The sequence below is a fragment of the Melozone crissalis genome, unplaced genomic scaffold (genome assembly GCF_028551555.1).
Source record: "Melozone crissalis strain CALT ecotype California unplaced genomic scaffold, PUWL_Pcris_2 ptg000053l_1, whole genome shotgun sequence".
NCBI classification, from domain to species: domain Eukaryota; kingdom Metazoa; phylum Chordata; class Aves; order Passeriformes; family Passerellidae; genus Melozone; species Melozone crissalis.
In genome coordinates this window covers 1,722,026-1,747,524 of record NW_026535831.1, presented here as the reverse complement: position 1 = coordinate 1,747,524, position 25,499 = coordinate 1,722,026, and the positions used below count along the sequence as shown (strand labels likewise).

The 25,499-nt window shown below is 39.1% G+C and overlaps 1 protein-coding gene across 1 annotated transcript; it reads right to left on the bottom strand.

Annotated features, from left to right (window-relative positions):
- Positions 1-2,587: 2,587 nt before the first annotated feature.
- LOC128943671 (synaptonemal complex protein 1-like) lies at positions 2,588-19,258 on the bottom strand (the record flags this gene model as incomplete). Its single annotated transcript, XM_054286549.1, has 18 exons — positions 2,588-3,300; positions 3,386-3,472; positions 3,783-3,929; positions 5,147-5,206; positions 5,642-5,716; positions 6,630-6,722; positions 7,388-7,498; positions 8,082-8,198; positions 9,053-9,115; positions 9,782-9,844; positions 10,693-10,851; positions 15,358-15,410; positions 15,931-16,039; positions 16,460-16,533; positions 17,101-17,170; positions 17,560-17,618; positions 18,973-19,046; positions 19,212-19,258. Coding segments are annotated over 18 exons (1,605 nt in total), but the record flags the coding sequence as incomplete, so codon positions are not given.
- Positions 19,259-25,499: the final 6,241 nt, after the last annotated feature.

Below are 25,499 nucleotides of genomic sequence, written 5' to 3'. Positions count from 1 at the left end.
GATGATAGAGAAAACCTGGCAAGCTAACCTCTTTTCTCTCAAAGAAAGGAAAACGGGGGAAATGTTGGAGAGTTTTTCAAGAATGGCTTGAAGAAAAAGGCCATGAGACATATAATTGAGAGAAAAGTAGAAGGGAAAAGTAAAGCAGTTCCTAACAGTTCTCAGCCTTCTGATTTCTATAAACAATTAGACTCTCTTTATAAACAATAAAGTTCTCACGCTGTCTTCCCATAACAAGAAGAACACCGTCTCTGGGAAAAGCTGGCACCCTGAGAACTGATGAAGAAGTTTTGGGAACACTGGTTCTGTTTTTAATAAACAATTGTAGGTATTCTAAAACAAGAGGAGTGGTTAGAAGTTTCTCTGTTAGCCTATCATGAAATTGGATTACAGAATATGCATGAAGTTCATTAACTTTGTTATTTAAGGTGATTGATTGATCAATAAAATTGGAGTTCGATGCATTAAAGGATGGTCGTCTCCCCTTCATCTCCAACATTCCCCACTCCCACTTTCCTATTGGTTCCCGTTCCCTGCAGCTCCTCCCCTGAATCCCAGTTGGTTGTTGCCCTTTTGTCCCGCCTTTGCACCGCCCTTGTTCCCTCTGCCCATTGGCCTCAGACCCAAAGTGTGGTGATGTTTGCAGGGGCCCCAGGATGAGGGAAAAGATGAGAATCTTGACTCCGTGTTTCAGAAGGCTGATTTATTATTTTATAATATATTAAAAGAAAATGATATATTGAAACTATACTCAAAGAATAGAAGAGAGGATTTCATCAGAAGGCCAGCAAGGAATAGAAAGGAATGATAACAAAAGCTCGTGACTCTCAGAGAGTCCAAGCCAGCTGACTGTGATTGGCCATTAATTAGAAACAACCAACATGGACCAATCAAAGATGCACCCCTTGCATTCCACAGCAGCAGATAATGATTGTTTTTCTTTTCCTCTGAGGCTTCTCAGCTTCTCAGGAGAAAACTCCTGGCAAAGGGATTTTTCACAAAATACCATGGCAACACCAAAGCTCCACCTCCCTTGTCCCATATAAAACCCTGGGCCCTGCTTTGTTCTTGGTTCTTGGTGCCTGGAGCCCTTGGGTGTGCTGGCCCATAAAGCACCACTGGAACTCCCAGCATGGATCCCCTCCCGCCTGTTTTCCCCTGAGCTGCAATCGCCACCGGCCTGGTGCTCGCTGGGCCATCCCTGCCCTAGAGGAGACGCTCTGGGGAAGGCAGTGCCTGGGGCTGGGATGGGCTCTGGGCACTACTTTGGGCTGGGGAGACTGAACTTCCTTCCCAGGGGCTTCTCTGGGGCAGGGCTTGGGTTTGGCCTGGAAACAGAGGGAAGGTTCCAGGAGGTTTTTGTTCCTACCCAGAGCCAAGGCCTTTCCTGTTCCTCATCCTGCCCTGGCAGCGAGGGGCTGGGGGAGCAGCAGAAAGGGGCAGAGACACAGCTGGGACAGGGACCCTGACTCAAGCCCAGGGCATTCCCAGAGCGTGTGGAAGAAGGATCAGTCTGGAAAGAGGGGGAAGGAGCAGAAAGGGGGGATGCTGGCAGTGATGGCATTTGTGTCCCCAGGTCACCATTGCCTGGGGTGGAGCCCTGCTCACCTGGGCATGGACGAACACCCACCTGCCTGTGGGAAGCCGGGAATGAATTCCTGGCTTTACTTCCTTGCACAGCTTTTCCTTCCCCCATGGACGTGTCTGTGTCTGAGCCCAGGAGTTTGGGCCCTTTGTCTCTTTCACTCCCTGGATTCTCCCCCATGGGTGCTCCAGGGAACTGGGCCTGAAGCCAGAGAGAGAGACAGGAGAGATGGAGCCGTGCACTGCTGCCATGGCCACAAGCAGGGCACCCTCATCCATTAAGGAAAACAGGCACAGAAAGGGGCAGATGTGATTTTACACCCTTCCCTGCTGTTTGCATTTCCTGCAAGCTTTCTGCAGTGTTGCTGGCAATATTTTTGTACTTTTTCAGGTGATTGACACAGCACCTCACAGGACACACTCACAGGATCAGGAGAATTATGTGATATACCATGGATTCATGTCCCTAAAAAATACCAAGGCTCTAATTGATTAGTTACTGTTTGAGTCTAGAAGCGGGCAGTACAAACTTCTCATTTTTCACTTTCAGGTGCTCATGAAGAAAGCACAGCATATTCTTCCAGGTCTTTGCACAATATTTGTTAGCTACATACAATAATAAATCTCATTTACATCACTGCTCAACAGCTCAACATAAGGAACCCAAACTACTGGCCTATCCCTAAGACTACACAAAAATAATAAAACAAATATGTTTTGCTTCCCACTTCAGCTGCATTTGGGATTTTTGATTTTTCATGATATTTTAAGATGTACTTGTAGTTTTCTTGTTATGTCTAGGCTCTGAAGTAGGGTTTGTCATTGTTGTGAAACCAAGATTAATCAAGGATTAATACAGAAATAGATGTTCTAAACTATCCTTGTACTTGTGCTGGTCCCTAGGAAGGCCCGGTGGGTGATTTCTGTCTGTGTTCAAATATGTAAAGCAACAACAAATAGTCCCACACTTTATATTTCAGATAAACAATTTAATGGCATCTTCACATTGTCTTCACAATCTTGTAACATGCATATTTTACTCCTTATGAAGCTGAAATCTTTTTAAATACAAGTAATTCTACTGAAATTGTAGAAGTTTCAAAACCATTTTAACATACTGAAAATAAAACAATCTAAAAGACTGGTCGAACAGCCATTAAAATGCAGGAAAAAGCAAGAGGACTTCAGTAAAAGAACATTCATTTAACAGCTACATTTTCTCCACTAAGTATTTATGTGTTAAGAGAAACAGAGTAAATGTAAAAGAACAGAAGTTATTTAAAACTAGAATTTCTAATGCTAGAAACAGCTTTGAAACAACTTTCTATGTAGTTCTATTTATTTCCAAATTTAAAACTGGCCAATTTTTTCCCCAACATTTTGAAGCACAAGGGAGGAAAGGTGGAAAAAGCTCTGCAGGGGTTGCAGTTATGGATCTCTAAAGTTTATTTGTGTAAAGGAATGAACATAGTATTAAACACACTGAGTATGACAGAAAAATGCAACAAAGCACTAACTCTGAGAGAAAAACAGCCCTGCAAGCAATGCCAGGGCACTGGATATTTCTGCATTTTAAGCAAAGAGCTTTACAGCATCTATAATTTTCCTTTTCCTGTCCATTTTGGAGAGTGCAGTCCAGCCCGCCTCGCGCATTCTCCTCATGGTTTTGAGTTTCAGAGCAGAGCCTGGAGATTTCACGCTGCATGGAGCTGGGCTCTAGGAAGGAAAATAAAGCCATCCTTTAGTTTCTGTAAACAATCTGATTAACTGCTTGGTTTAATCTTAGGAAAGGCTAACATACCTTTTTTGGTGCTGTGGAATGTAATTGTGAAGCTTGTGGATAATCTTTGTACAAATTTTTAAACATTTCTTCTTCTGAGACTATGCTCTATTAAATTAAAAGTTAAAAGTTAAATTGAAAGTTACTTAGTCACACTATATTAAAAATACTTTTTCTTTCCCCCTAAGGATATTAAACTATGAAAAAAAAAGTTAAGATGTCATTATGAGGCTTAACAGTTCCATAAAAAGAATGTTAATTATGTACATACAACTACAGTTCCAGAAAGAACCAATAAATTAAAAATATACATAAATATTGGCTTGAATGTGGAAGCCCAAACTCTTTATTTCCATTCTCAGCCCCAGCAGTGAGCACAAAGAGCTGCTCAGCACATGATTTGTTCTCTGACTCTTACCAGGAGGTCAGTGTGCTCAGAGCTGTCTGACTGAGTGTCCAGCTGCACAAGCACTTTCTGCTTTTTCCTGCTGCTCTGCTCTGCAGGCAGGTTTGTGCTTCTTCCACTCTGCATTTTATCCCTTGGAGGAGTCTTTATAACACATGTCTGGGAAAGAAAATGTTTTTCTTTTTAGATTATATTTTATGGGGTAAGTATGGAATCTAAAGCCAAACTCAGGACCCAGTTTACAGTCTGAGTGTCCAAGAATTCACCTGAGAGAAATGGTGGAACTCTGATCTTTCCATCCAAACATGGAGCAAAGACCCAAACAAAGTGGGGTGGGGTATAAATATCATTTTTTATACTATTTTTGTTGCCAAATGAGGAGAATGAAGGGGAAGCTATGGAAGAGCTGAGTTTCATGGCACATTGTATTTAAGTTCTCCATGCTTATCTGCAGAAATTTAGGTTATTCTGAACTGTAGCCACTCCATTGGACTCTATCAAACATCAAAGAAAATGGGAACAAACAAAACTGCAGGAAAAGGCTTCCAGAGAAAGACTGATAGCTATATCAAGATTGGTGTTACTTAAAATAGTTTTTTCATTAGAAGTTAAACTGAGAAGCATTGAATGGTCCAGTGCAACCTTTTTTTTGACAGATAACATCAAAATGGTGCTGGATTCCATTGTTCCAATGTGAAAACCACAAGTGAACTCCTTACAGGAAGAAGGGTGAGTTCTGCAGTCAGGACTACTTTGATACTTTGACCATTTTTACAGCTATATCAGCTTTTTTCTCTTCTATAGAGGAAAAGTGCCTTTACAAATGGACACTTTTAAGACTATGTAAAACAATTCTAGAGACATAAAATATCAACAACTGAGCAAGAAAAATTACACACTGGGAGCCCTCCCAGAAACTGCTGTCTAATATCTCCATGGAATGGTGTGACCCTTTAAAATCCCTTCTTATCCCATGGGAAAAAAAAAATCATCGAAAGAGAAGTAAGAAATACAGGCAGAAAAATGCAACAAGAAAAATTCACTGTTAGGAGTTACAAAACTTCAATGTTGGACTGCCCAAGGGGCTTCCTGTTCTGAAGAACACATTTTTTTTATTTTTACTTTTATTTTTTTAATTTTAGGAATATAATTTGGAGACTTTTTATTTTTTACATTAATAGATTCACTGTATAGATCTAAACAAGGTTTAGGAGTACCAGGAACATAAGTTTGTATTTTCTATAATTTAAAAAGTTTGAAGTCAAAAGCATTCCAATGTCTTTTGTTGAATGCAAATAAATTGTCATGGCATTTCAATTGATTCTACACATATCAACACTCCCAAATTCTAAAAGCAATTAAAAAGTTCAAGTTACCTTGTGTTTCTTTTCACTTTCAGAAATCATACTGCCAGAGTGCTCTTTTACGAGATTCTCCTACAAAAGAGTTATGTGACAGCAAGGAAATATTTATTTGATTTCAGTTGTTAAAAATGTTCTTGGTGTAATGACAGAGCACAGTCTATAATCACAGACTGCTACAAAGTTCACACAAAAATATGACCAGATGTAGTACAACCCCAGCATTCAAAAGTCACTGAAAAAACCCCTGCAGTTTAGGGAACTTTTTTGCTTTAGCCAGTTAAAATTACCAAAAATAAAGGAGAGTTTTGTTTTGTTGTTTATTTATATATAATCTATAATCACAGACTGTTACAAAGTTCACACAAATAGATGACCAGATTTAGCACAACCCCAGCATTCCAAAGTCACTATTTTTCTGTTCAGTTTCATTTCTAATCCAGCTCTTCCCACAGCACAAGCCCAGGCCACACCTCTCACCCCCACTGCTCAGTGAATAAAAAACTCCACCTTTTCTTCCATTTCTGCTTTCAGTTGTTCCTTAAGGGAGGACAGTTCCTTTTTCAAACACGACAGCTCATTTTCCTACAAACCATTAAATAAAGGACAGGGTTAACTATGCACAGCCCAGAAAAAGGAAAACAGTCCCAAGTGAGACAGGGACTAATTAACAGGGACACTCATTAGGTACACAAGATAATTCTATTTGCTTTTCAGCCCTATACTTGAAGCTTTGCTTTAGCTTGTTTAAAAAAGACTGAAGCACTGTTAGAAACAGGTATTTGATCAGAAGTGTTCAAGGTAATAGCTTAAAACCCTTGGGAGAACAGGAGTGAGAGGGCACAATCTAAATATTTAAAACATAAGTTTCCTATTCAAAGTGGGGAGTCAGAACATGACCCACTAGCTGGAGGAGCAGACACAAGCACACTGCTACTCCAATTTCTTTTTAGAAACATTTGGAGTTTTTAGTGCCCAGAATAAGATCTGGTGCAGCAGGTTGGGTGGGACTGCTACTGGTAAAAATTCAAACCACACTGGAAAAGTTCCCAGAGAACTGTCTCTGGTGGGAAAGACCCCAGAGCACAGCAGGAAAAGAAACTCTCGAAGCAAACTGAAAAAAGATCTTTAGAAGTCACACACTGACTGAAGATCACATCTTTTGTCTCTCTGTGCTGTGGGTGGGCAAGAGGCAGGGATTGGGAAAAAAAGTGTTTTAAAGGTTTATTTTAATTCTCATTACTCACTTTTAATTCTATTAATAATAATTTTTGATACTATTTAAGTTCGAATCTGCTTTACCCTCAAAGTGTTTTTCTCCTAATCTTTATCTCAACTCAGTCCCTGAATTTTTCTTTCCCCTCCACTGCTCAACTACAGCAGAGAAAAATGAGTGAATGCTTTTTTGTGTGCGCCTGGCACTTAGCCAGTATAAAACCACTCCACAAGGACATCAGCCCCTTCACTGAATTATTGACCATTGCAAAGTGCTCCTTACCAGTGCCCTTTCTGATGATATCTGCTTTTGCTGTTTCATTTTGTATACTTTTAACTCTGCATCTTTTTCTTCAACCAATTTATCATATTCATTCTGTGGTAAAAAAACCAAACCAACAACAAACTCAAAACATGTGACTAAATGTTACAATTATGGAGTTATCCAGTCTTAAAACATCATTTTTTCAAACCAGGCTCTTAGGATTCAGAAAGAAAAGATTCATTGATGCTTCTGCACAAACTGTAAAACAGAAAATGCTCAATTCAAGTATTATTTTGTGGACTGGCAGAGAGTGCTTTATTTCTGTGCAGCAATATGTGCTCAGCACTAAGAGCCAGCTGTGCCATCTTTATTACTGTATCTGCTAAAGATATTGCAAAATGAGGAATAGAAAGGTAAACTAAAATGTGTCAGGCTAAACTGCTGACAGTCACTAGGTAACCTCTGAGAAAGAGGCCAAACTGATACTGAAAAATATTGCATTCAGATGGTATCAAAGGAAGCCTGAATTGAAAAAAAATCTAGAAATCCCAGAAGTTTAGATGACTGGAATTATCTGCCCATAGGAATCTTTTCAAAATCTTCAAATGAATTTGATTTTAGATGATGCAAAGTCCAGCATGTGTTCAGCTTCCTTTTCTGAGACTCAGGCCTGTTTCTGCTTTTGAAAGGTCATTAACGTGGTGTCACAAGTTATAAACATGGTATTGACATGGTATCACCCATTGCAAACCACAGCAAGCAGGAAAATCTCTGACCTTGTGCTTTTCCATCAGTGCCATCATCTCAGTTATCTTGTGCTGACATCTGGCATCAGTTTCTCTCTGTATCATTGCAGTTTCATCACAAAGCAACCTCATCTTTTCTACCTGTCAGTAATAAATTGCATTTCATTCATCAACATAACAATATATTTTTTAAAAAATCTTAATTTCTTCTTCCCCCTGTGGGTACAAAGTTTGCAGTCCCACTTGGCCTTTATTTGCTTTTAAGATCCCTTTCAAATGCCTCATCTTTTCTGCAGATTGTTTACATGGGCAAGATCAAAGGTACAGCCATGGCAGGCAAGCTCACTGCAAACCAAAAGGCCATTTCAAGCACTCCGCCCTAACATTTCTTAGCATTGCCATCAAAAAATGTGTGGGCAGAAAAATACTAATGTGGGAGAAGTTATAATCTAATTTAACTGGGCTGACTTTATACCAAGGGTGGAATTTCTTTGAACTATATCTTGAAAGAAAGAATTTTTAATTGAGTTCTCATTTTCAAAGACATATTCAAATACTTCAACCTAAGCACCTAATGTACTAAAGCTTTGTTCACAGGGATTCACAACAAGTTCCATTTATGTTAATAAGACTGAAATATGAGCAAGGACTCTGGCCAATAAATCTTCATAAAAACATTTTAAATTAAAAAAAATAAATTGCAGTAAAAATTAACACCTCTCACCTCTTCACGAAGTTTATTTTCATTTACTTTTCTTGTTTCTATGTCTTTTTTATAGATGTCAACTTCTTCCTTATGTTGCTTGTTCATATTTTCCATCTCTAACTGCAATTTATTCACCTTTGGAGAATGCAGAATTGCTGCTGTTATTTGTTTAGTAATTACTATGTTGATGATTTTTTCTTACCTCTTATTTTTGAGCACAAACACTGTTACTTTTCAGGTATGATTCAAGTGTTTCCTATTTAAAAGTTCAGGTTTTTTTTTTTTAATAAAGAGTTGAACTTTGGCTTGAAGTGAGTTAGAAAATACTCAAAGGAACAATGGCAACAGCACAATGGGGAAGACTGCCCTAAGCAGTCACCCTAAATGCTTTGAATGCCTCAGGAAAAAATAAACACAGATGTTTGTTTCTTCTCTCTTGTAAATCTGTATCAGATTTTCACAGGTTTTATGGTACATTTTCCTCCCAGCTGTGCATTTTGATTACAGTTTTTCCTTTTAAGTTTATCATATGAATATCCTCAAAAAACTCCACTTTTCTTCAAGTGCAGTACCCAAAGCTGGACACAATATTCCCATCAGAGGGATTGCCACTGCAGAACACATTTAAGGAACAGACTAAAAAGAGTAATATATATATATATATGTGTATATATATGTCTTTTAAATGCTTTTCTGTTACAATGAGGTTGCTGAACCCTGTTCAGTCCACTATCAACAAAAGAAAAAAAAAGTAAGGAACAGATAAGAAACATCATTAATTGCAATTTGAATCCATCTCTTAAATGTCCAATAGTCAGTGCCCAATGATTAAAATGGAAGCATCTTCTAAAAACTATGAGCTCATTCCTGCAAAGTCTGTATCCCAGATCCATAAACCAGCTCAGAATGTATTTAACAAGTATTATAATTACTTACACTGGGACTTAAAACACTCACCTCATCTTCTACATGATGTTATTTAAACCTACCTTCCCTTCATAAGTGTTGCTTTTCTTGCTTTCTGCAGTAATTTTCTTTTTCAGCACCTTATTCTGTTGAAATAAAACAAAACAAGCACTGTATCTTAATAAGTTCATAGAATTATGTCATGGTTTAACTGCATCAAGAAATTCCAGCTTTCATCAGGCAAATAACTCTCTGTTGTGCAACTCAGGTTCCAGAACAATTCTTCAAACAAATGAATGTTCAGCTAATTTCTGTGATAATTACTGTTTCTTCATGACCTTAGGAAAGGCTCCTCCTGAGCAGCAGCAGGGAATAACAAATGAGGAGCAGAATGGGAATTAAAACTAAGATGCTGCTGACAGAAGGTGTGAAGATGTCATGACCAAAAATACAAGTTATTTATTTTTACAGTGAAGTTTATACAATTTGTGCTAGTGCAGAATTCTTTTCTACTAGTGATAACTGAGATACTCATACAAGTACATAAAAAACACTATGCATTAAATGAAAAAGAGTAGAAGTTTATTAAAGATATTATTTTTGTAATTGCTTTTTTTCAAATTAAGGCTCATTTAACAAATCAAGTGATTCCAAAGCTGACTCCCTAGTTTGCTCAGGGTTAGGATAAAAAAGGAGAATTTTTAAATTACATAGGTGTATCTAAAGACATCACAGCAGACACAAACCTGCTGAAAAGGCAACCCAAAGTATAATGTGTTTATGTATTTGTGACATTTAAAATCTCTACACACCTCCTGTTGCAACTCTTCCATGCATTTGGTTTTATTTTCCACCTGTTTCTTCAGATTATTCATCTGAAAGAGATATTTCAGACATGAATTAGTAAGTTCAACAAATGACTCCCTATGTGAGCAATTCCTGTAAATGTTCTCAAATCTGCCCTTGCACCAGTCTGGTTTGTTCCAATGGGACTGAAACACCAGCTGCCATGTCAGAATAATCAGAGTTTTAGCCATAAAGTACCACAAGATGTTAATTAACAGCAGTGAACCAGTTCCTTAGTGGCTATGGAGTTAAGAAAGAAGAAGAAAAAAACCCCCAGCATTTTCACAATTTAAAAAATGCACTTGTATGAAGTTCCCTACATCCATGAAAAAATGAATTTTCCCAATTATTTTCTACAATCTTCAATGGCTTTTCCTTTCTTGAAATTTCATTTTCAGTTCTCTTAACCTGAAATTAAAATTGTAAATATTAGGCTTTTACAATGAAATTTTGAAATCCATTCTAATGTTAAAAACCCCAGGTTGCTTTGAACCAATAGAAAGAAAGTAAAAATGTTTGAATCTATTTAAGCTAAAACTCACAGTACATATAAAAATCTAATCCAGAGCCCATCCATCACTGAGTGGGTATATAAAAACCAGAAAAGCAGGTTCTCTGTTTGCCTGAAAACAAATAAATCTTTAATATTAAACTTCCAGCAAAGAGTGAACATCCCAGTGACTGTGCTTGTCTTTTGAAATACCAGGGCTCACATGTGGACACACAAGGGCACAGCTGGCAGCAGCTGGGAAAGAAGAAACCTCTGGCAGAGATCACATCCCCCAGGCAGAGCTCTGCAGAAAAAATCCCAACAAAGATTTTACATTGAATGCTGCCCTGCAGGTTCTGTAAGATATTTTCATGACACAGGACATACATTTTCTTCTCTTTCATCCAGTGTGCTTTTCATCTCTTCACCTGTCTTTGCCATTTTCTCCTTCAAAGACTCCAGTTCATTTCTAAGTACCAAATTAACAAACATTAGTAAATATTTACATATTGCCTTTAACTTGTTTTCAGTACTTCTAATAAACCCATATTTTATTTTCTAAAAAGAGCTGCTAATGTTGATGGGAACTTCATAAGCTGCTCAATGAAAATGTTCTTAAAATGCAGCAACAGGCCCAGTAAGTCAATATGTGAACTGTCCATGCTTCTTTTAAGTAGGAGAAGATGTTCCAGGAACCCCAGGAAAATACATCCTGACCTGGACTATTGCAATGCAGCTGTGAAACATGGGAGCTGCCTATTGAACTGGGGATACAGAGAGTAACTCTGATCCAGTTTTGCCTTGTCACATTTCATCCATAACCTTCAACTTCCATTTGAATTTCCTTCACACCTGAGATGTCTAATGCAAAACAAGACAGCTCTTACTATGGAATACAAAATGATGGCAAACATTGTTCCTGCAGCAATTGGTATTTCTAATCTGAGAAAATTTCTACTTGGCCAACAGCAATTCTGAATAGTTTCTGTTTACCTAGATAATCTAGAAAAACATTAAACAAAAAATCCCAGAAAGCAGCATTTGAACACAACTAACTATTTGAGTCTACTTCCTTTAACAATATCAGTTAATAATATTTGCTTTTACTTGCCTTAGCTGGCTATTTGCCTCTTCTAGATTTTCAACTAACTGCTTTGTATTGTCTTCTTTTTTCTTACTATCCTAAATAAAGACCCATGTGTCAGCAAAGAAATAAAATTCAAAGTGACTTCCTAAAAAATTCAAAGCCATCCAAAGCACACAGACCTGCCTTGTTCACAAGTGTAAATACACTTCCTTTCCAATTCAAACACAAAAAATAGCTCAGGTACTCTACAGACCCAAGTCATGTTGCAGCTCATCATCTAATTTGCAAAACTGAGTCATTTGTCAAACTGAGTATTGTCCTTTCAAGAAAGCTGGAAGTTTACAACTTGCCTCTTGTTGTTCTTGCAGTTTCTTGAGTTCTGCAGCCACAGCATTTTTCTCTTGTGCTGTTTGTTCTTTCTCTAGTGAAAGCTTACTGAGATACACTGTTAGCTGTTCATTCTTTAACCTAATTTAAAACAAATGGCCAAGAGGAATAAGAGGATGCATTTTGAAATCTCATTTTAAATTAAACATACCCATTATCAAGTGTTATTCCATGCTGAAAGAAGTCCAGGAATTATCTACAAATATAAGCTTTGCAGCAGAGTCAGAGAGATGTAAAAAGGTGACAGAAGAAGGAAAGAAAATCAGAGTCAACTTTTATATAAATATAATGGTTAGTGAAGATTATGTATTTTAAAGCAAGATTAACAATGAATTCAGAAACTTTCTCTTCTTGTTAAATAAGTCAGAGAGATATGGAACAACTACATATGCCATAGAATACATATAAATAGAGAAAGTGGAATTTAGAAATGTAAGTATATAAATAATGTCATATATGTGGTTCAAAACTTCCATTAGAAAACAATCACAGTTCATTTCACTGTGGATTAAAGCAACTTCTATATTACACCAAAACTAATGAAACATTCTATTTTCAAAATGGTCATACGCCTCTTGTTCAAGATCTGTTTTCAGAGTCACAAGCTGCTTTAAGTAATCTTGTTCCTTCTCAGCTGTACATGTCAGCTGTGCTTTCAAACCATGGAATTCTTTCTGCAAAATGAAAAGGAAGAGTTTTGAGTTCCCATGTGCAAACTCCAACTGCTGGAGGTTATCAGACATGAACTAAGAGCACAAGGCTTTCAGAAGAACCCAACAACATCCATGCCATGGATTATCCAGATTGCATCTTTCCAATCTCTGCTGGGATCTGGAAGTGGTGTGACAAAGTGAACTGTGACACCAGTGCTGTTCATGTCTGTCCCCTGCTGTGAGTTTCATTACCTGGGCTGCAAAATTCGGGTGGGACCCTGCTCTGGGTGCTGTTTCTTATGTATAAACTTGTATACAAGTTCAATATGTGCAACTTCAGTATTTCTAAAAACATGTTACTGTTGCCCTGCTTCAGACCTCTCTCATTTGGAGAGCATTTTCATTTCTCTCTCCACATTTTTCTCTCTCTGCATATTTTCTACAGTAGCCTCAAGATTCTTCTTCAATCAAAGTCCTCCAATTTGCCCATTTTAGAAAATGAGTGAAACTCAGTTCAGAACACTCAATGCACAGATTATAACAACAAGCAGACACAGTAAAATGCACACCTGATTTCACACTATCTTAACTTGAGTTGATATGGATTCTTGTTAGGCTTGTAAATATAAAATCATAATGAAAATAAACTTCTGTTAAGAGTGTATTTCATATAGCTTTGACTTCTGTGACAGAAAATGGGCCTGTGTCACAGCACAGCAGGGTTCACAGAGGCCAGAGCTAATTACCTTCCTGGAAGGAAGAAAAAATGGGAAAACTTTATATCCAGAGGGAGTGGCATTTGAATGGGCATGAACAAAGAAGAAATAACCAAAAACCTTGAGAAGGAAAACCAAAAGCACAAGAGACAAGAAAAACCAAAAGCATGGGAGACAAGAAAAACAGAGGCAATAAAGAAGTTCTTCAAAGAAAACACTGAAATTGTGTGTGAGAAAGTTTAGTAGAAATGTTAAGGTAGACTAGATGGTGTTTATTTATGGCATTTAAGATACTTACAAAGCAAGAGGAATTTCATATGAAGAGCAAATGCCATGAGATTAATAAAATGAACATTTACCAGAGTTTCTGACAGCTCTTCAAGTTGCACTTCTTTATCACATTTTACTTTAGTCATCTCTTCTACAGCACATGGAATGTAAAATGAATGGAACAGGAATAATTTTTCATTATTAGCAGGCAGTATAAAACATTTACCCTTTTGCAATACCCAGTTCTCAAAACTTGTTGGATTAATTTAAGGAAATGAAAAGCTAATTTATGACTTAATCTAAATGTAGACTTGAAAAGATGATTCAGACATTAGCAAATCTATATCTGAAGAGAAGCTAAATAGTTATCTTAAATAAAATTTAGAGCCTATGATGTTTTCCACAATTATAGCTTCAAATAAACCATGGACTGTAAGACTGGAGTATTCTCCAAGTATTGCTGCACCTGCATTGTTCCAGAAAAAATCTGAACTGCTGAAGGTATCAGATGGATATGCTGAGAAAGGAAACCAGTTGTTACTAACTTCCAGATGGTTTCTGTGTGCACAGTCACAATTCTGGTATTTTTTACAAGTTCTCAACAGCAAGGCAGAGCTCTTACTCTGGGGACTAAGGAGCACATCCCTAGAAACCACAGGATATCAAATTGATGATATTTAAAAACAACCCCTGCCAGCATCATTGCACTTCCAGCATGGGGAGGGTCACAGAAACCTCCATGGGAGGTTTTATCTCTGCTGCACAAGTCACTCCTGGCACCTGCAGTGCTGCTGCTCTGAGCTGCAAACCAAAATTACCTCCAGAGGAATTCATGCATGAATGGTCTGACTGTTGGAGCTGTGCACAGCACTGCCCTTTGGCTGCTGCCAGCACCAATGACCCCCAAAGAAAAGGGATCAGCTGAGTAAAAATAAATCCAGGCATTCCTGACAGGTACAGGTACTGTAAAATCATTTCTTCAACTACTAGAGATAGTCCATTTCCAGAAAAAAGCAGAAAACATTTTTATTACTGCCCAGCTCATTTTCTGCCTTTCTACAAGCCTTACCCAGTTCAGCAGATTTATTCTGGAGCTCCAAGGTAAGCAGCTTTGAATCATCTTCAGATTTCTTTAATCTAAGGAAATGGTAAATGAAAAATCCCAAATGTAGAGTACAAAGCACTGGATTTGAAACTTACAGGACAATAAGACAACGTCTTACCACAAGCACTTTAAGAACATTTAACTTTTAACAGGCAGATAATTTATCTGCCTGCAACACACATCAAATTACAGTTTTACAACCTCAGAACAGTAGACATAAAAGTAAACAAATATATATCTACAGAAATCTGTATTTTTTAAAGACAGAATTATGCAAGTTGAAGGGGGCAAAAATTTACTTTTTATACAGTATCAACTATCACAAACAAAAAAAATTACATTAAATTCTCTGCATTTAGACCACTGTGTGAAAAAACCCTCCAAATTTCAGCTTCATTTCCAATTGTTCTTGGTTTTGTCATAGACTGCAACCTGTAAGATCACTCTTGGAATTTCAACTCATTAATTTACCTATTTTGCTCTTCTTGCAGCAAGCTTTTCAAATTGGCAACAGAAGTCTCAAACTCCTCTGTCAGTGCTGCAAGCAAAGCCTTCATTTTTTTACATTCTTCCTCCTGCTCTTCCTTTTCTCCAGTAACCTGAATTAATGTTTTCACTGTAGTCTGGAATTCAGTTTCCAAGTTCTTTTGAGTAACCTTCAAGACATGGTATCATTTCTAAATATGTTTTCCAACAAACAGCTACAGCTGTTTCGTGTCTAAAGTATCCATAATTATTTATGCAAATGCTCATCTAGTCTATTTCTATTATAGAGCTATAAGTAAGGGGTACCTCTGCCTTTTGCAATGAAATTTTAGCCTCTTCCAGCTCTGCCCTCAAATGTTCTTTACTGCCCTGGGATTCCTTTAACATTTCTTCATTATGTACTAAACAAAAAAAAAAGTTTATATTGTTAAAAATAGGATATTTACTAAAAAATGCTGCTAAAAATGGAAAATTACATACATTTAAAGAATGTAACAAAGACCAATGGTACTGACATCATCTACTATAAAATGATAGATAAAATTTGAGTATAGATGGCTTAAAATATTGAAAAGTAAGTTCTGAAAAGTAAGTTTCCTCAGTGACATCTGCCTGACTTTAAATTTGCAAAACTGAAGCAACATATTTTCCCCTTGCAATTTTCAAAAGCTCTCACTGCTTGACTCACCCTAAAAACTGCCCTGCCAGTCCTGCTCCCACATGAGCAGCTCCTGTTCCAAACAAAAATAAGGCCTTCAAGGCCCCAAAATTCTGCTGCCAACCAGCAACAGAATAAGACTATCATGGCCCTGTTTCCTATGCTTCTAATAAACAATTACATATAATAAATAAACAATCATAAACAACTACATTGAAATTCTGTAAACAATTACATTTAAACACAGCAGGCAGAACTCTTACATTTTGCTTCCATTAAGTCAGCAATCTTATTTTGTGACATCTGCAGCTGAGCCTTGATGTCTTTTATGACATCATCTTTTTCATCTCTCTGTATGGTAAGAGCTGAAATCTAGAAAAATGCAAGAAATATCATCATGAAGTCTGGAAAAGGGACAGATAATAATTTTCATTTGTACCCCAGCTATGATAAGCAGACATTTTGCTGTCATTCAAGTTAGATTAGATAGATAGATAGATAGATAGATAGATAGATAGATAGATAGATAATATTTGGCTAGATACAATCTTAGCCAAATATTGATCAAGTCACATTACTCTAAACAAAAAAGTTCTCCAATTCAAAATCAAACCATCAATTCCAGTAGACTAAAGGTACTGAAACATCATTAAACTTAGCAGATTTGACTTAAATGCAGCTTCAGACATTATTTTGTCTTTTTTACTAATACCCAGAAACACTTCTTGGCTCTTGCATTGCCCCTTTAGGCACAAATAAAGCTCTACATCTTAGATGGTAAAATGAGCAAACCTGCTTTTCCTTTTGGCTGACTTCCAGTCTGCATTCTTTCTCAAACTTGTCCACTTTTTCTGCTTCTTCTTTTACTTTGGAGATACAGTAACATCCATAGTTAACATTCTAGCTGAGATATACTCCAAGTTCAATACAACTTCCACTTTAAGATTGCTTGGAATTCTACAGTTCTAGCATTTGTTTCCCAAGAGTAATTCTTGAGGCAATGTTTGATTTTATAATCAAAATACAAACAGAAAAGACCATGTGAAAATGAAACAGGAACATAGCAGGCTATACATACAGAGAGAGAGCATTTAGCTAAAGTTTCTGTAGCTATACACTAGTGGATTCTCATTTAAATAAACAAACTATGTGAAATAAATATTGATCTCTAGACTGTACCTCACAGACAAAACTTCAATTTTGAGTGACTGTTTGAAAAATAAAGTTTCAGATTTGGCCCAGTGGAACAGCAACAGAAGGGGCCAGGCAGTGACCAAAGGCAGCAGGAATAAAAGAAGGGTCCCAGTGTCTCAGTGTGAGCTGCTCACCATTCCAGCACTTCACATCTGCCTGCCCTGACACTGCATGTGTAACACAAGCTATGAAGTACAAAACTGAGCCAGCTGCATAAACTCAATAAACAGAATTCTCACATTTGAAACTCATTTCCAGTCTGTCGTTCTCTGCTTGCACACGAAGCTCTTCAAATGCCACTGTCATTCTCTAAAAACAAAATTTAATACTTGAAGTTCAATATTGGAAACCCTGGAACTTCTCCAGGGGCTGCTGCCCACCTCAACCATTCTGAGGAACCAGCAGGGAGGTGAAACAGAGCCCAAAAAGAAGCCAGAAGTTGTGGCAGTGACCCAGCACTAAGCACACATCACCCAGATCACAGGGATCTACATCCCACACACTGCTGCACCTTCTCCATTGAACGTGTTTGATATAACACAAAAATAATTCTTGAAAAGGGATTGAAAACACAACTTCCTGCATCACACATGACATGATACCCACACATGATGGACACAAACAGTATCCCAACATAAACATGGAACTCAGCTCAGCTCACAGAACTCACATTCCTTTCATCAAGCTTGGTCACTTACTTCTACGTTGCTGTGAAGTTCCTCATACAATTGTATTGTTGCTTCCTTTTCCTGTTCATCTATCAAAGCAAGAACATATGAGAAAGTTTTTCTTTTGAACAAGAATGCCAGCTGCCCAAGTCATAATACTTAATCAGCATAATGAATTAAAAAAGGAATTATCAGCTCCATTGTTATTAAATAAGTCATTATGAAACATGGTGCCAAAAGTTACAATCCAAAAAAATTTAGAATCTAGGGAAAATATGTATTTCATTGAAACACTGAGCAAGCTCAGCTTTTAAATTTCCTTCCCAAGATATTTTTTTCTGTGAAAAGTGTAATTTTGGATCAGCTTATGTGACCATATTAACTATTATAGTATTAATGCTGTTGAATAATAATGTATCAAAACTGTTAGTATTTATAAATTGTAATCTAGGGTTTAGCACTGAATTTCTTCCTATCAGCAGATACCTATAACCACAGATCTGTCATAAAATTGCAACACTCCATGTCCATATTTTCCTTCTTTTCTTTCCCCTTTGTAATTGATAGAAAACAATTAAAAAGAGAACAGTAACAGAAACAGGTATCAAAAAAGAACAGTACATCTATGCACTGTGTTTCTAGAATTAAGTGTATTCCAACTATTCTAGTGTTTCTAGAATTAAGACAAAAAAGAAACAGACACTTCTTAAGTCTCCACGATCAAGTTAGTAAAATTCTAAATTGCATATAAAGTAAAATTCCCAATCAAGAACATGTTTTAAAACCTCAAGAATTTAAACTTCATTAGGTTATCCAACTGTCTTGGCTTGTTCAGTTTCATGAGAAGAATTCCAGTTACTCATTATACCTTGGGGTTCAGACCTTTTTTCCCCACAAATGTGTGATGGCTGAAAACAGGAAATGTCAGCTCTGGAAATCTGTTCCAGAGTGCTGGGAATTTAGAGTAGATTCTACTGCCTAAAAACAGGCATGAAGTGTCACTTCTTATGTCTGAATATATTCCCAGTGTGTGGCTGGGACTGCAAAGCTTCAATGGGCTGAGCAGCCTTGGGGAGCCTTGCCCTGCTCTGCAGTGGCTGCCAGTGCCAGTCGGGGCTGTGGGCACTGCCTCAAACCTGGAGCACTGTTTGGGCACCAAAGAGCTCCCAGGCTGGCAACCTTGCAGCAAACAATTTCACTGCCTTCAAAAGCCTTCTGCATTTAGCATTACAAACCAAAAGTCTGTTAGACCTGGGGCTTCACTTCCAATTTTGTGAGCCACTTAAAATTCACTTCTCATTCTGAGAGCCACATCCAGTCGATCTCAACTGGAGAACTTCTCTGAACAGCACGAGAAATTTCTTCTTCTTGCTTCTGTTTGTGAATTCAGAGCAAGCTAGAAGCACATTTACTCTGATAAATAAAAACTAAAAAAGCATTTACATTTGCTGGTCTTCTCTGTGAAACGAGTGTAGGTTTCCTTGAGCAGATTACACAGATGCCTCGAAGCAGCAGCTCTAAAGGAGGGAAAAATATCATGTTTGCACAGGAGTGCACAGTACTTTGTACACCTAAGGAGTAACAATGGAAATGACCTTCAATATTTAACAGCTACATAAAACTGCCCATGTGAAAACGGATTATTTCCACCACAAAAATATATCCTTGGTTCTATTACTTACTCTTTCAAGAGATCTTTATTTTCACATATCTCATCTTCCAGTTTCAAATGGAGTTTTCCATTTTCAAACTGATTTCATGGGGAACAAATGCAAAAAGACACTGTTATTGAAAAATGTATTAGAAATGCACTTTGATTTCTCAAATCCCTCATGAAAAAGTCATTTAGGGCATCAGTAGACAGAAGTCTGTTTTATCTGGTATTACATGCTGAGTCATCTTTTTCATGAAAGATACAGTAATTAATGAACAATAATTTACCAGCAAATGAGACACTTACAGGTTTATTCTTCATACACACACTCACACAGGACAGGTGCCTGCAACTTCTCAAAATAATCACTTTCTCAAGGCACAAATCAAGCTGCAACAGTCTTTAATATTTAATTGTATCAATAATAGTGTCATACTGAATCAGGAAACACTGAACTTCATCTATTCAATGTACATTATACAATACTGGCCTGCAGTTCTTGAATGGCTTTACTCTGTGCTTCAATAATCTTTCTATTCTCTTGGAGTTTTCTTTCTTTCTGGTTTAGTTCAGTTTCCACAGTCAGTTTCCACTGCTTGATCTTCTCAGCCTCTTTGTAGAGTTTTGAGAACAATTCATTCGTTGTTTCTGGATTCTATTAAAACAGGTTCCACAATTTAATCTCAAATACTATCCAATTTATAGTATATAATATCTAATTAATATTGTTGTAGATAACATATTTCTCTCCTAGAAACATCACAAGAGTAATATTTTTCCACAGATGGTGATATAAGCTTAGATATGATCAGGAGTCCAAGTTTAAATCTTTGTGCATCCTCTATGTATGTATCAAAAGGCATTACAGAGCACACAGGAGAAACAAATACAATGAAATATCCCAAACCCCCTTCAGACATCACCAAATAGATGGGCCTAAAGACATGGATAACTTCAGTCCACCAAAATCAATAAAAGTTTTGCCAGAATTATCAGTGAAGCCAGAATTCCTTCTAGTAGGTTCTTCCCACCATTTCTGTCCTCTCCTTCTGGCAGACACTGCTGAGTTAAGTAAAAGCAGCTTCAGAGACTTTGCCCAAGAGTACCTGTGATATTGCCATGGACACACACAGAATCACAGAATCACAGAATAATAAGGTGTGAAGAGACCTCTCAGATCATCGAGTCCAACCTATGCCCTGACACTTCAACTACAGCACCAAGTGCCATGTCCAGGCTTTTTTTAAACACATCCAGAGATGGTGATTCTACCACCTCCCTGGGAAGAGGATTCCGGCGCTTTATTATTCTTTTGGTGAAAATCTTTTTCCTAATATCCAACCTATCCCTTCCCTGATGTAGCTTGAGACTGTGTCCTCTGGTTCTGTCAGTGCTGCCCTGTGGAAGAGACCGACCCCACCTGGCTCCAACCTCCCTGCAAGAAGCTGTAGAGAGCAATAAGGTCACCCCTAAGCCTCCTCTTCTCCAGGCTGAACATACCCAGTTCCTTCCAACATTCCTCACAGGGCTTGTGTTCCAAACCCCTCACCAGCCTTGTTGCCCTCCACTGGATGTGCTCCAGCATCTCAATGTCCTTCCTAAACTGAGGGCCCAGAACTGGACACAGCACTCAAGGTGCAGCCTCAGCAGTGCCGAGTACAGGGGCAGAATGACCTCACTGCTCCTGCTGCCACACCATTCCTGATCCGGGCCAGGATGCCATTGGCCTTCTTGGCCACCAGGGCACACTGCTGGCTCATATTCACCAGCACCCCCAGGGCCCTTTCTGCCTGAGCACTGTCCAGCCACACTGTCCCCAGGTTGGAACGTTGTAGGGGATTTTTGTGGCCAAAATGTGGAACTCAGCACTTGGACTTATTGAACTTCATGCTGCTGGACTCTGCCCATCCATCCAACCGATCTAAGTCTCTCTGCAGAGCTCTCCTTCCTTCCAATAGATCAACACAAGCTCCCAGCTTAGTGTCCTCTGCAAATTTACTGATCAAGGACTTGATGCCCTCATCCATGTGGTCTACAAAAATATTAAACAGAACTGGTCCCAGCATACAGAGCCCTGAGGGACACCCCTGGTGCCTGGCTGCCAGCTGGATGCAGCACCATTCACCATCACTCTCTGGCCCGGCCATGCAGCCAGTTCTGAGCCCAGCACAGAGTGCTCCTGTCCCAGCCATGGCTGCAGCTTCTCCAGGAGTGTGCTGTGGGAGACAGTGCCAAAGGCCTTGCTGGAGCCCAGATACACAACACCCACAGCCTTTCCTGCATGTACCAGGCAGTCACCTGCTCACAGAAGGAGCCCGGGTTCGTCAGACATGACCCACCCTTGGTAAAGCCCTGCTGGCTGGGTCTGATAGCCTGGCCATGCTGTGAGTGCTGTGTGATAGCACTCAGTATGAACTGCTCCATTATCTCACCTGCTACTGAGGCCAGGCTGACTGGCCTGGAATTACCAGGATCCTCCTTCCTACCTTTTTTGTACATGGGTGTCACACTGGCCAGTGTCCAATCATCTGGAACCTCACCACGGAGCCACAACTCCTGATAAAGGATGGAGAGAGGCTTGGCAAGCTCATCTGCCAGCTCCCTCATCACCCTGGCATGGACCCCATCTGGACCCAGGGATTTATAAATATCCAAGTGTCCCAGCAGTTCTCTGCTCACACACAGAGCAGGAAGGAAAACCACCACCCTTGTGCCCTTAGAACACCTTGAAAGTGTCCTACAAGCAGTGCTGGGCCAGTGGTCGAGGCAGGGAGAGCAACACACGAGCCCTAAGGGCCCTTTGGTTCACTTACAACAGCCCCAAACACCATCCTTGTTTTGGCTGCATCACACTTTTGTTACAGTCCTGATGGTACTTTAATAGCTTAGGATTAAAAGAGTCTAAAAAGTTGTCAGGGATATGAAAATCAGCAGAGAGAGCACAAGAAATGTGTTTTATTTTGTGGTAGCAAACAGTGTTTTGTAGCTGCAAAGTACAGAAGCTATTGCAAAAAAAATGAGTTGTAGTGAATTGTGCTAAAGCAGAGATCTGCTGGTAAAGACACTGTGAGAAGAATCCAGTGCTTGAGGAAACCACTAAATTCATTGTTTTACAGATAAAATAAAGCCAGACAAGGCAATTGGGATCATCTACTTCAGTTTTCCAAAGAATACTCTGACTTCAACCCTTCTGGCCCTCAACAGAATATTCAGAACCAGTTCCACAAGGATACTTAAGTGTTTAAATCTTACTCTAAATAAAGTTCATAGACTTCGCAGGCACTTCAAACAAAGAAAAAAACAACAACAATATTGCAATCACCCTAATTTTTAAAGATTTGTTTCCAGGCATGTTCACTAAATCACAAATATCTCCTCTAAGTTATTCAGCTTTAAACAGGAGACAGAAAACATTATTCCCTTTTGACTACTCCCTTTAGGCCTGAAATATCTACTGAATAATGCTTTAGGCACTGTTTGGGAACAAATTCAAAAGACCCCAAGGAATTAGATGGGCAGAGTTGATACTTAACTCACCTCTTCATCTACTTCAGAGCAAAGTTTCACTTGCTGTGAAATTGTATCTGAAACATGAAGAGATTTTGATCAATGTATTTCTAAAACAAGTAACAGTGAAACTGTATTTAACAGTTACAGATATGGAACTGTGAGACTACTCATGAAAATTAAAATTTGACAATATATAAAAATCTAAAGAAGGTGCATGGCAAACATTCCAGTTGTACCTGAAGCAGTGATTTCGCCACGGCTCCACACATCCAATGGCAGCTTAAAGTCATCATCTGAACATCTATTAAAACCCTGCACAAATTAAAAAATTAGTTCCTTATGGGTAGATTTGTAAAAAATGAATTGTAAAATCCAAGGGAAAAAGATCCCTACAGATAATATGAAAATAGAATTTATCATTAATAAAACAGCTGCCTACAATTTTCAAAGCCCAAGGTATTGGTAATGGCTTTGGAACTCACTTCTTACTTCCCAGTGGTTGATCAAACTGTTGGTGTCCTGCAGTTTGATTTATAGACTGTGGCCAAAGGGGAGCTTTCAATGCAGGGAACTCAGCAGCTCCTGCCTGTCTGGGCACTGCTGCATGGCAAAGGACTCAGGGAGACAAATTACTTTTTTGAAGACCAGTAGTTGATATGTCTTTTTTGCTTTACTTCCAAGGGCACTTCAAAACCATATCTGATTATGTGTCAGCATGAGAATACCCTTTTACAAGGTTTTGAAGTCACAGAAGTTCATCCTGTAAACAGCTAACTCATCTGCTGTCAGAATATCCCATTTGAATCTCAACATATTTCATAAGGAGCTTCGACATGAAAAAATAACTTGTGGAATTCCCATTACTCAGTGTGGGGACAGGACATTTTCACTGCACACCTGATCTAGTGAGACCAAGACACCAATGCCAGTGCGAGCATCTGAGTGGGGCCTGTGGGAATCCATAAAATCAGAGTGGTTTCAGAAAGCTGCAAAAGGCAGCCTCAGAGACAGCAGAACTGGGATTAGAGCCAAGCAGTAGCCATGAGATAGGTCAGCAGAAAAATAATGTAAAAAGTAGAAAAGTAAGGACAAATAGAACAATGGTCTGTGTATTAACGTTTGGCTAGAATAACTCCCTAAGTTACAGAAAAGTTTATCTAGCGAGATATTAGGAAGTTTTAAGGTTAATAATGGAGCTATGTGCATTTTGCTTTAAGGCTTAAAAGCAAGTATTGTATTCAAAATAAGCAAGCATTGTTTTAACCAAAGGTACGTGTGCTTATAGTGCTTGGACTGAACTACTGTCAATGTGCTTTTGATTTGTGTGACTGGTCAAAAAAACTTTTAAAGTAAGTTGTAACATTAAGTTCTTGGTCAGCTGCCTGGGATGTGAGCTGCTGGCATCTTCCCACTGTCATAACCATGTAATGAGACTGATGCTGGAAAATAAAACAGCTCAAGGCAGTTCCTCAGCAATCCCGTCCCATTGGTGATTTGTACACAGACCCCGGCCAGCGACAGAGCCCTGCTCGCTCTCTGGGCTGAATTACCCACATCAAACACGGACTTACAACACAGAGTGGATGCTTGAGAAGATGATTCCCTTCAGTTTTGATAGAAAACAACAACAAAGGTCTTTGAAATTCAAACCAAATATGTCTGTGCACGTGCCACTGTAGGGATACACACAGAAATGAGTCCAGCAATGGAGCCGTCCCGGCCCATACAGGGGCAGGTGTGTGTGTGTGCTCCAGCCCGGGGCAAGGGGCAGGTGTGTGTGTGCTCCAGCTCGGGGCTCTTTGGGAGCAAGGGGCAGGTGTGTGTGTGTGTGCTCCAGCTCGGGGCCCTGCCGGGGCACTCCCCGGGCCCAGCACTGTCCCCGTGTCCCCGGGAAGGGCCTCTGCGCTTTCCCCCTGTCCCCTCCTCAGCCGCGGCCTCCAGAGCAGCACAGCCCGAAGGGGCAGCCGTGGGGGGGGAAGGTGTGGTATGGGCCGCCCTCAGCGGCCCCGCGGCCGAGCGCTCACCTGGGATCTGCCCGCAGACACCTGCCCAGCGCTCAGGCGCGGCGGCATAAACAATTTAAAGCGGTTTTCCTTCTCCATGGCTCCGATAAAAGGGCGGGTGGGGCGGCCCCAGCTCCCGACAGCCGCTGAGGGCGGGCGCGAAGGGCGGGAAGCGGCAGCGGCCCCTCAGCGCGGGAGAGCTGTGAGGGGAAGGGGGGGTCCCGCCTGTACAGGGAATAACTGGGAGAGCCCAGTCCTCCTGTGGCAAAAATGCGTATTTTATGATTGGCTTTTCGCAAATATTAAAATGAATATTATATGTGTTTTGTCAGAAAGTTATGCTGTATTAATGTTATGAATAAGAAGCTTGACTAGGCTAATATTCAAGCAGCAATCAATTTATTATTTAATATGGTAAAGTATGAGCAATACAGCGCTGGGTACAGTGGGGGAAGTTTTCCCTACAACTGCACACCGATAATTGATGGTTACAGGTATTTATAGGGATACTCATCAGTTTTTTTCAGCAGTTTCTGTTTCTAATTTTTTTACTTATCAGCAATTTTTATTCTAAATTATTACATCATGATTCTATACACTATTGTGATCTTAGTTTTTCAGGATGTATCTCAAAAGGAGTATCTCTAGATGGTGACGGTTTAGTTTCTGAAAGAAGAAAGACGAATCTCATGTGGTGGGGTCTAGCTCTTCAGATGTGTGTTCACCTTTTAATTGCAGAGACTATAAATCTCATAACAGTGATGTCTAGCTTCTTTTTGGTCGAAACTATAAACTCTTGATAT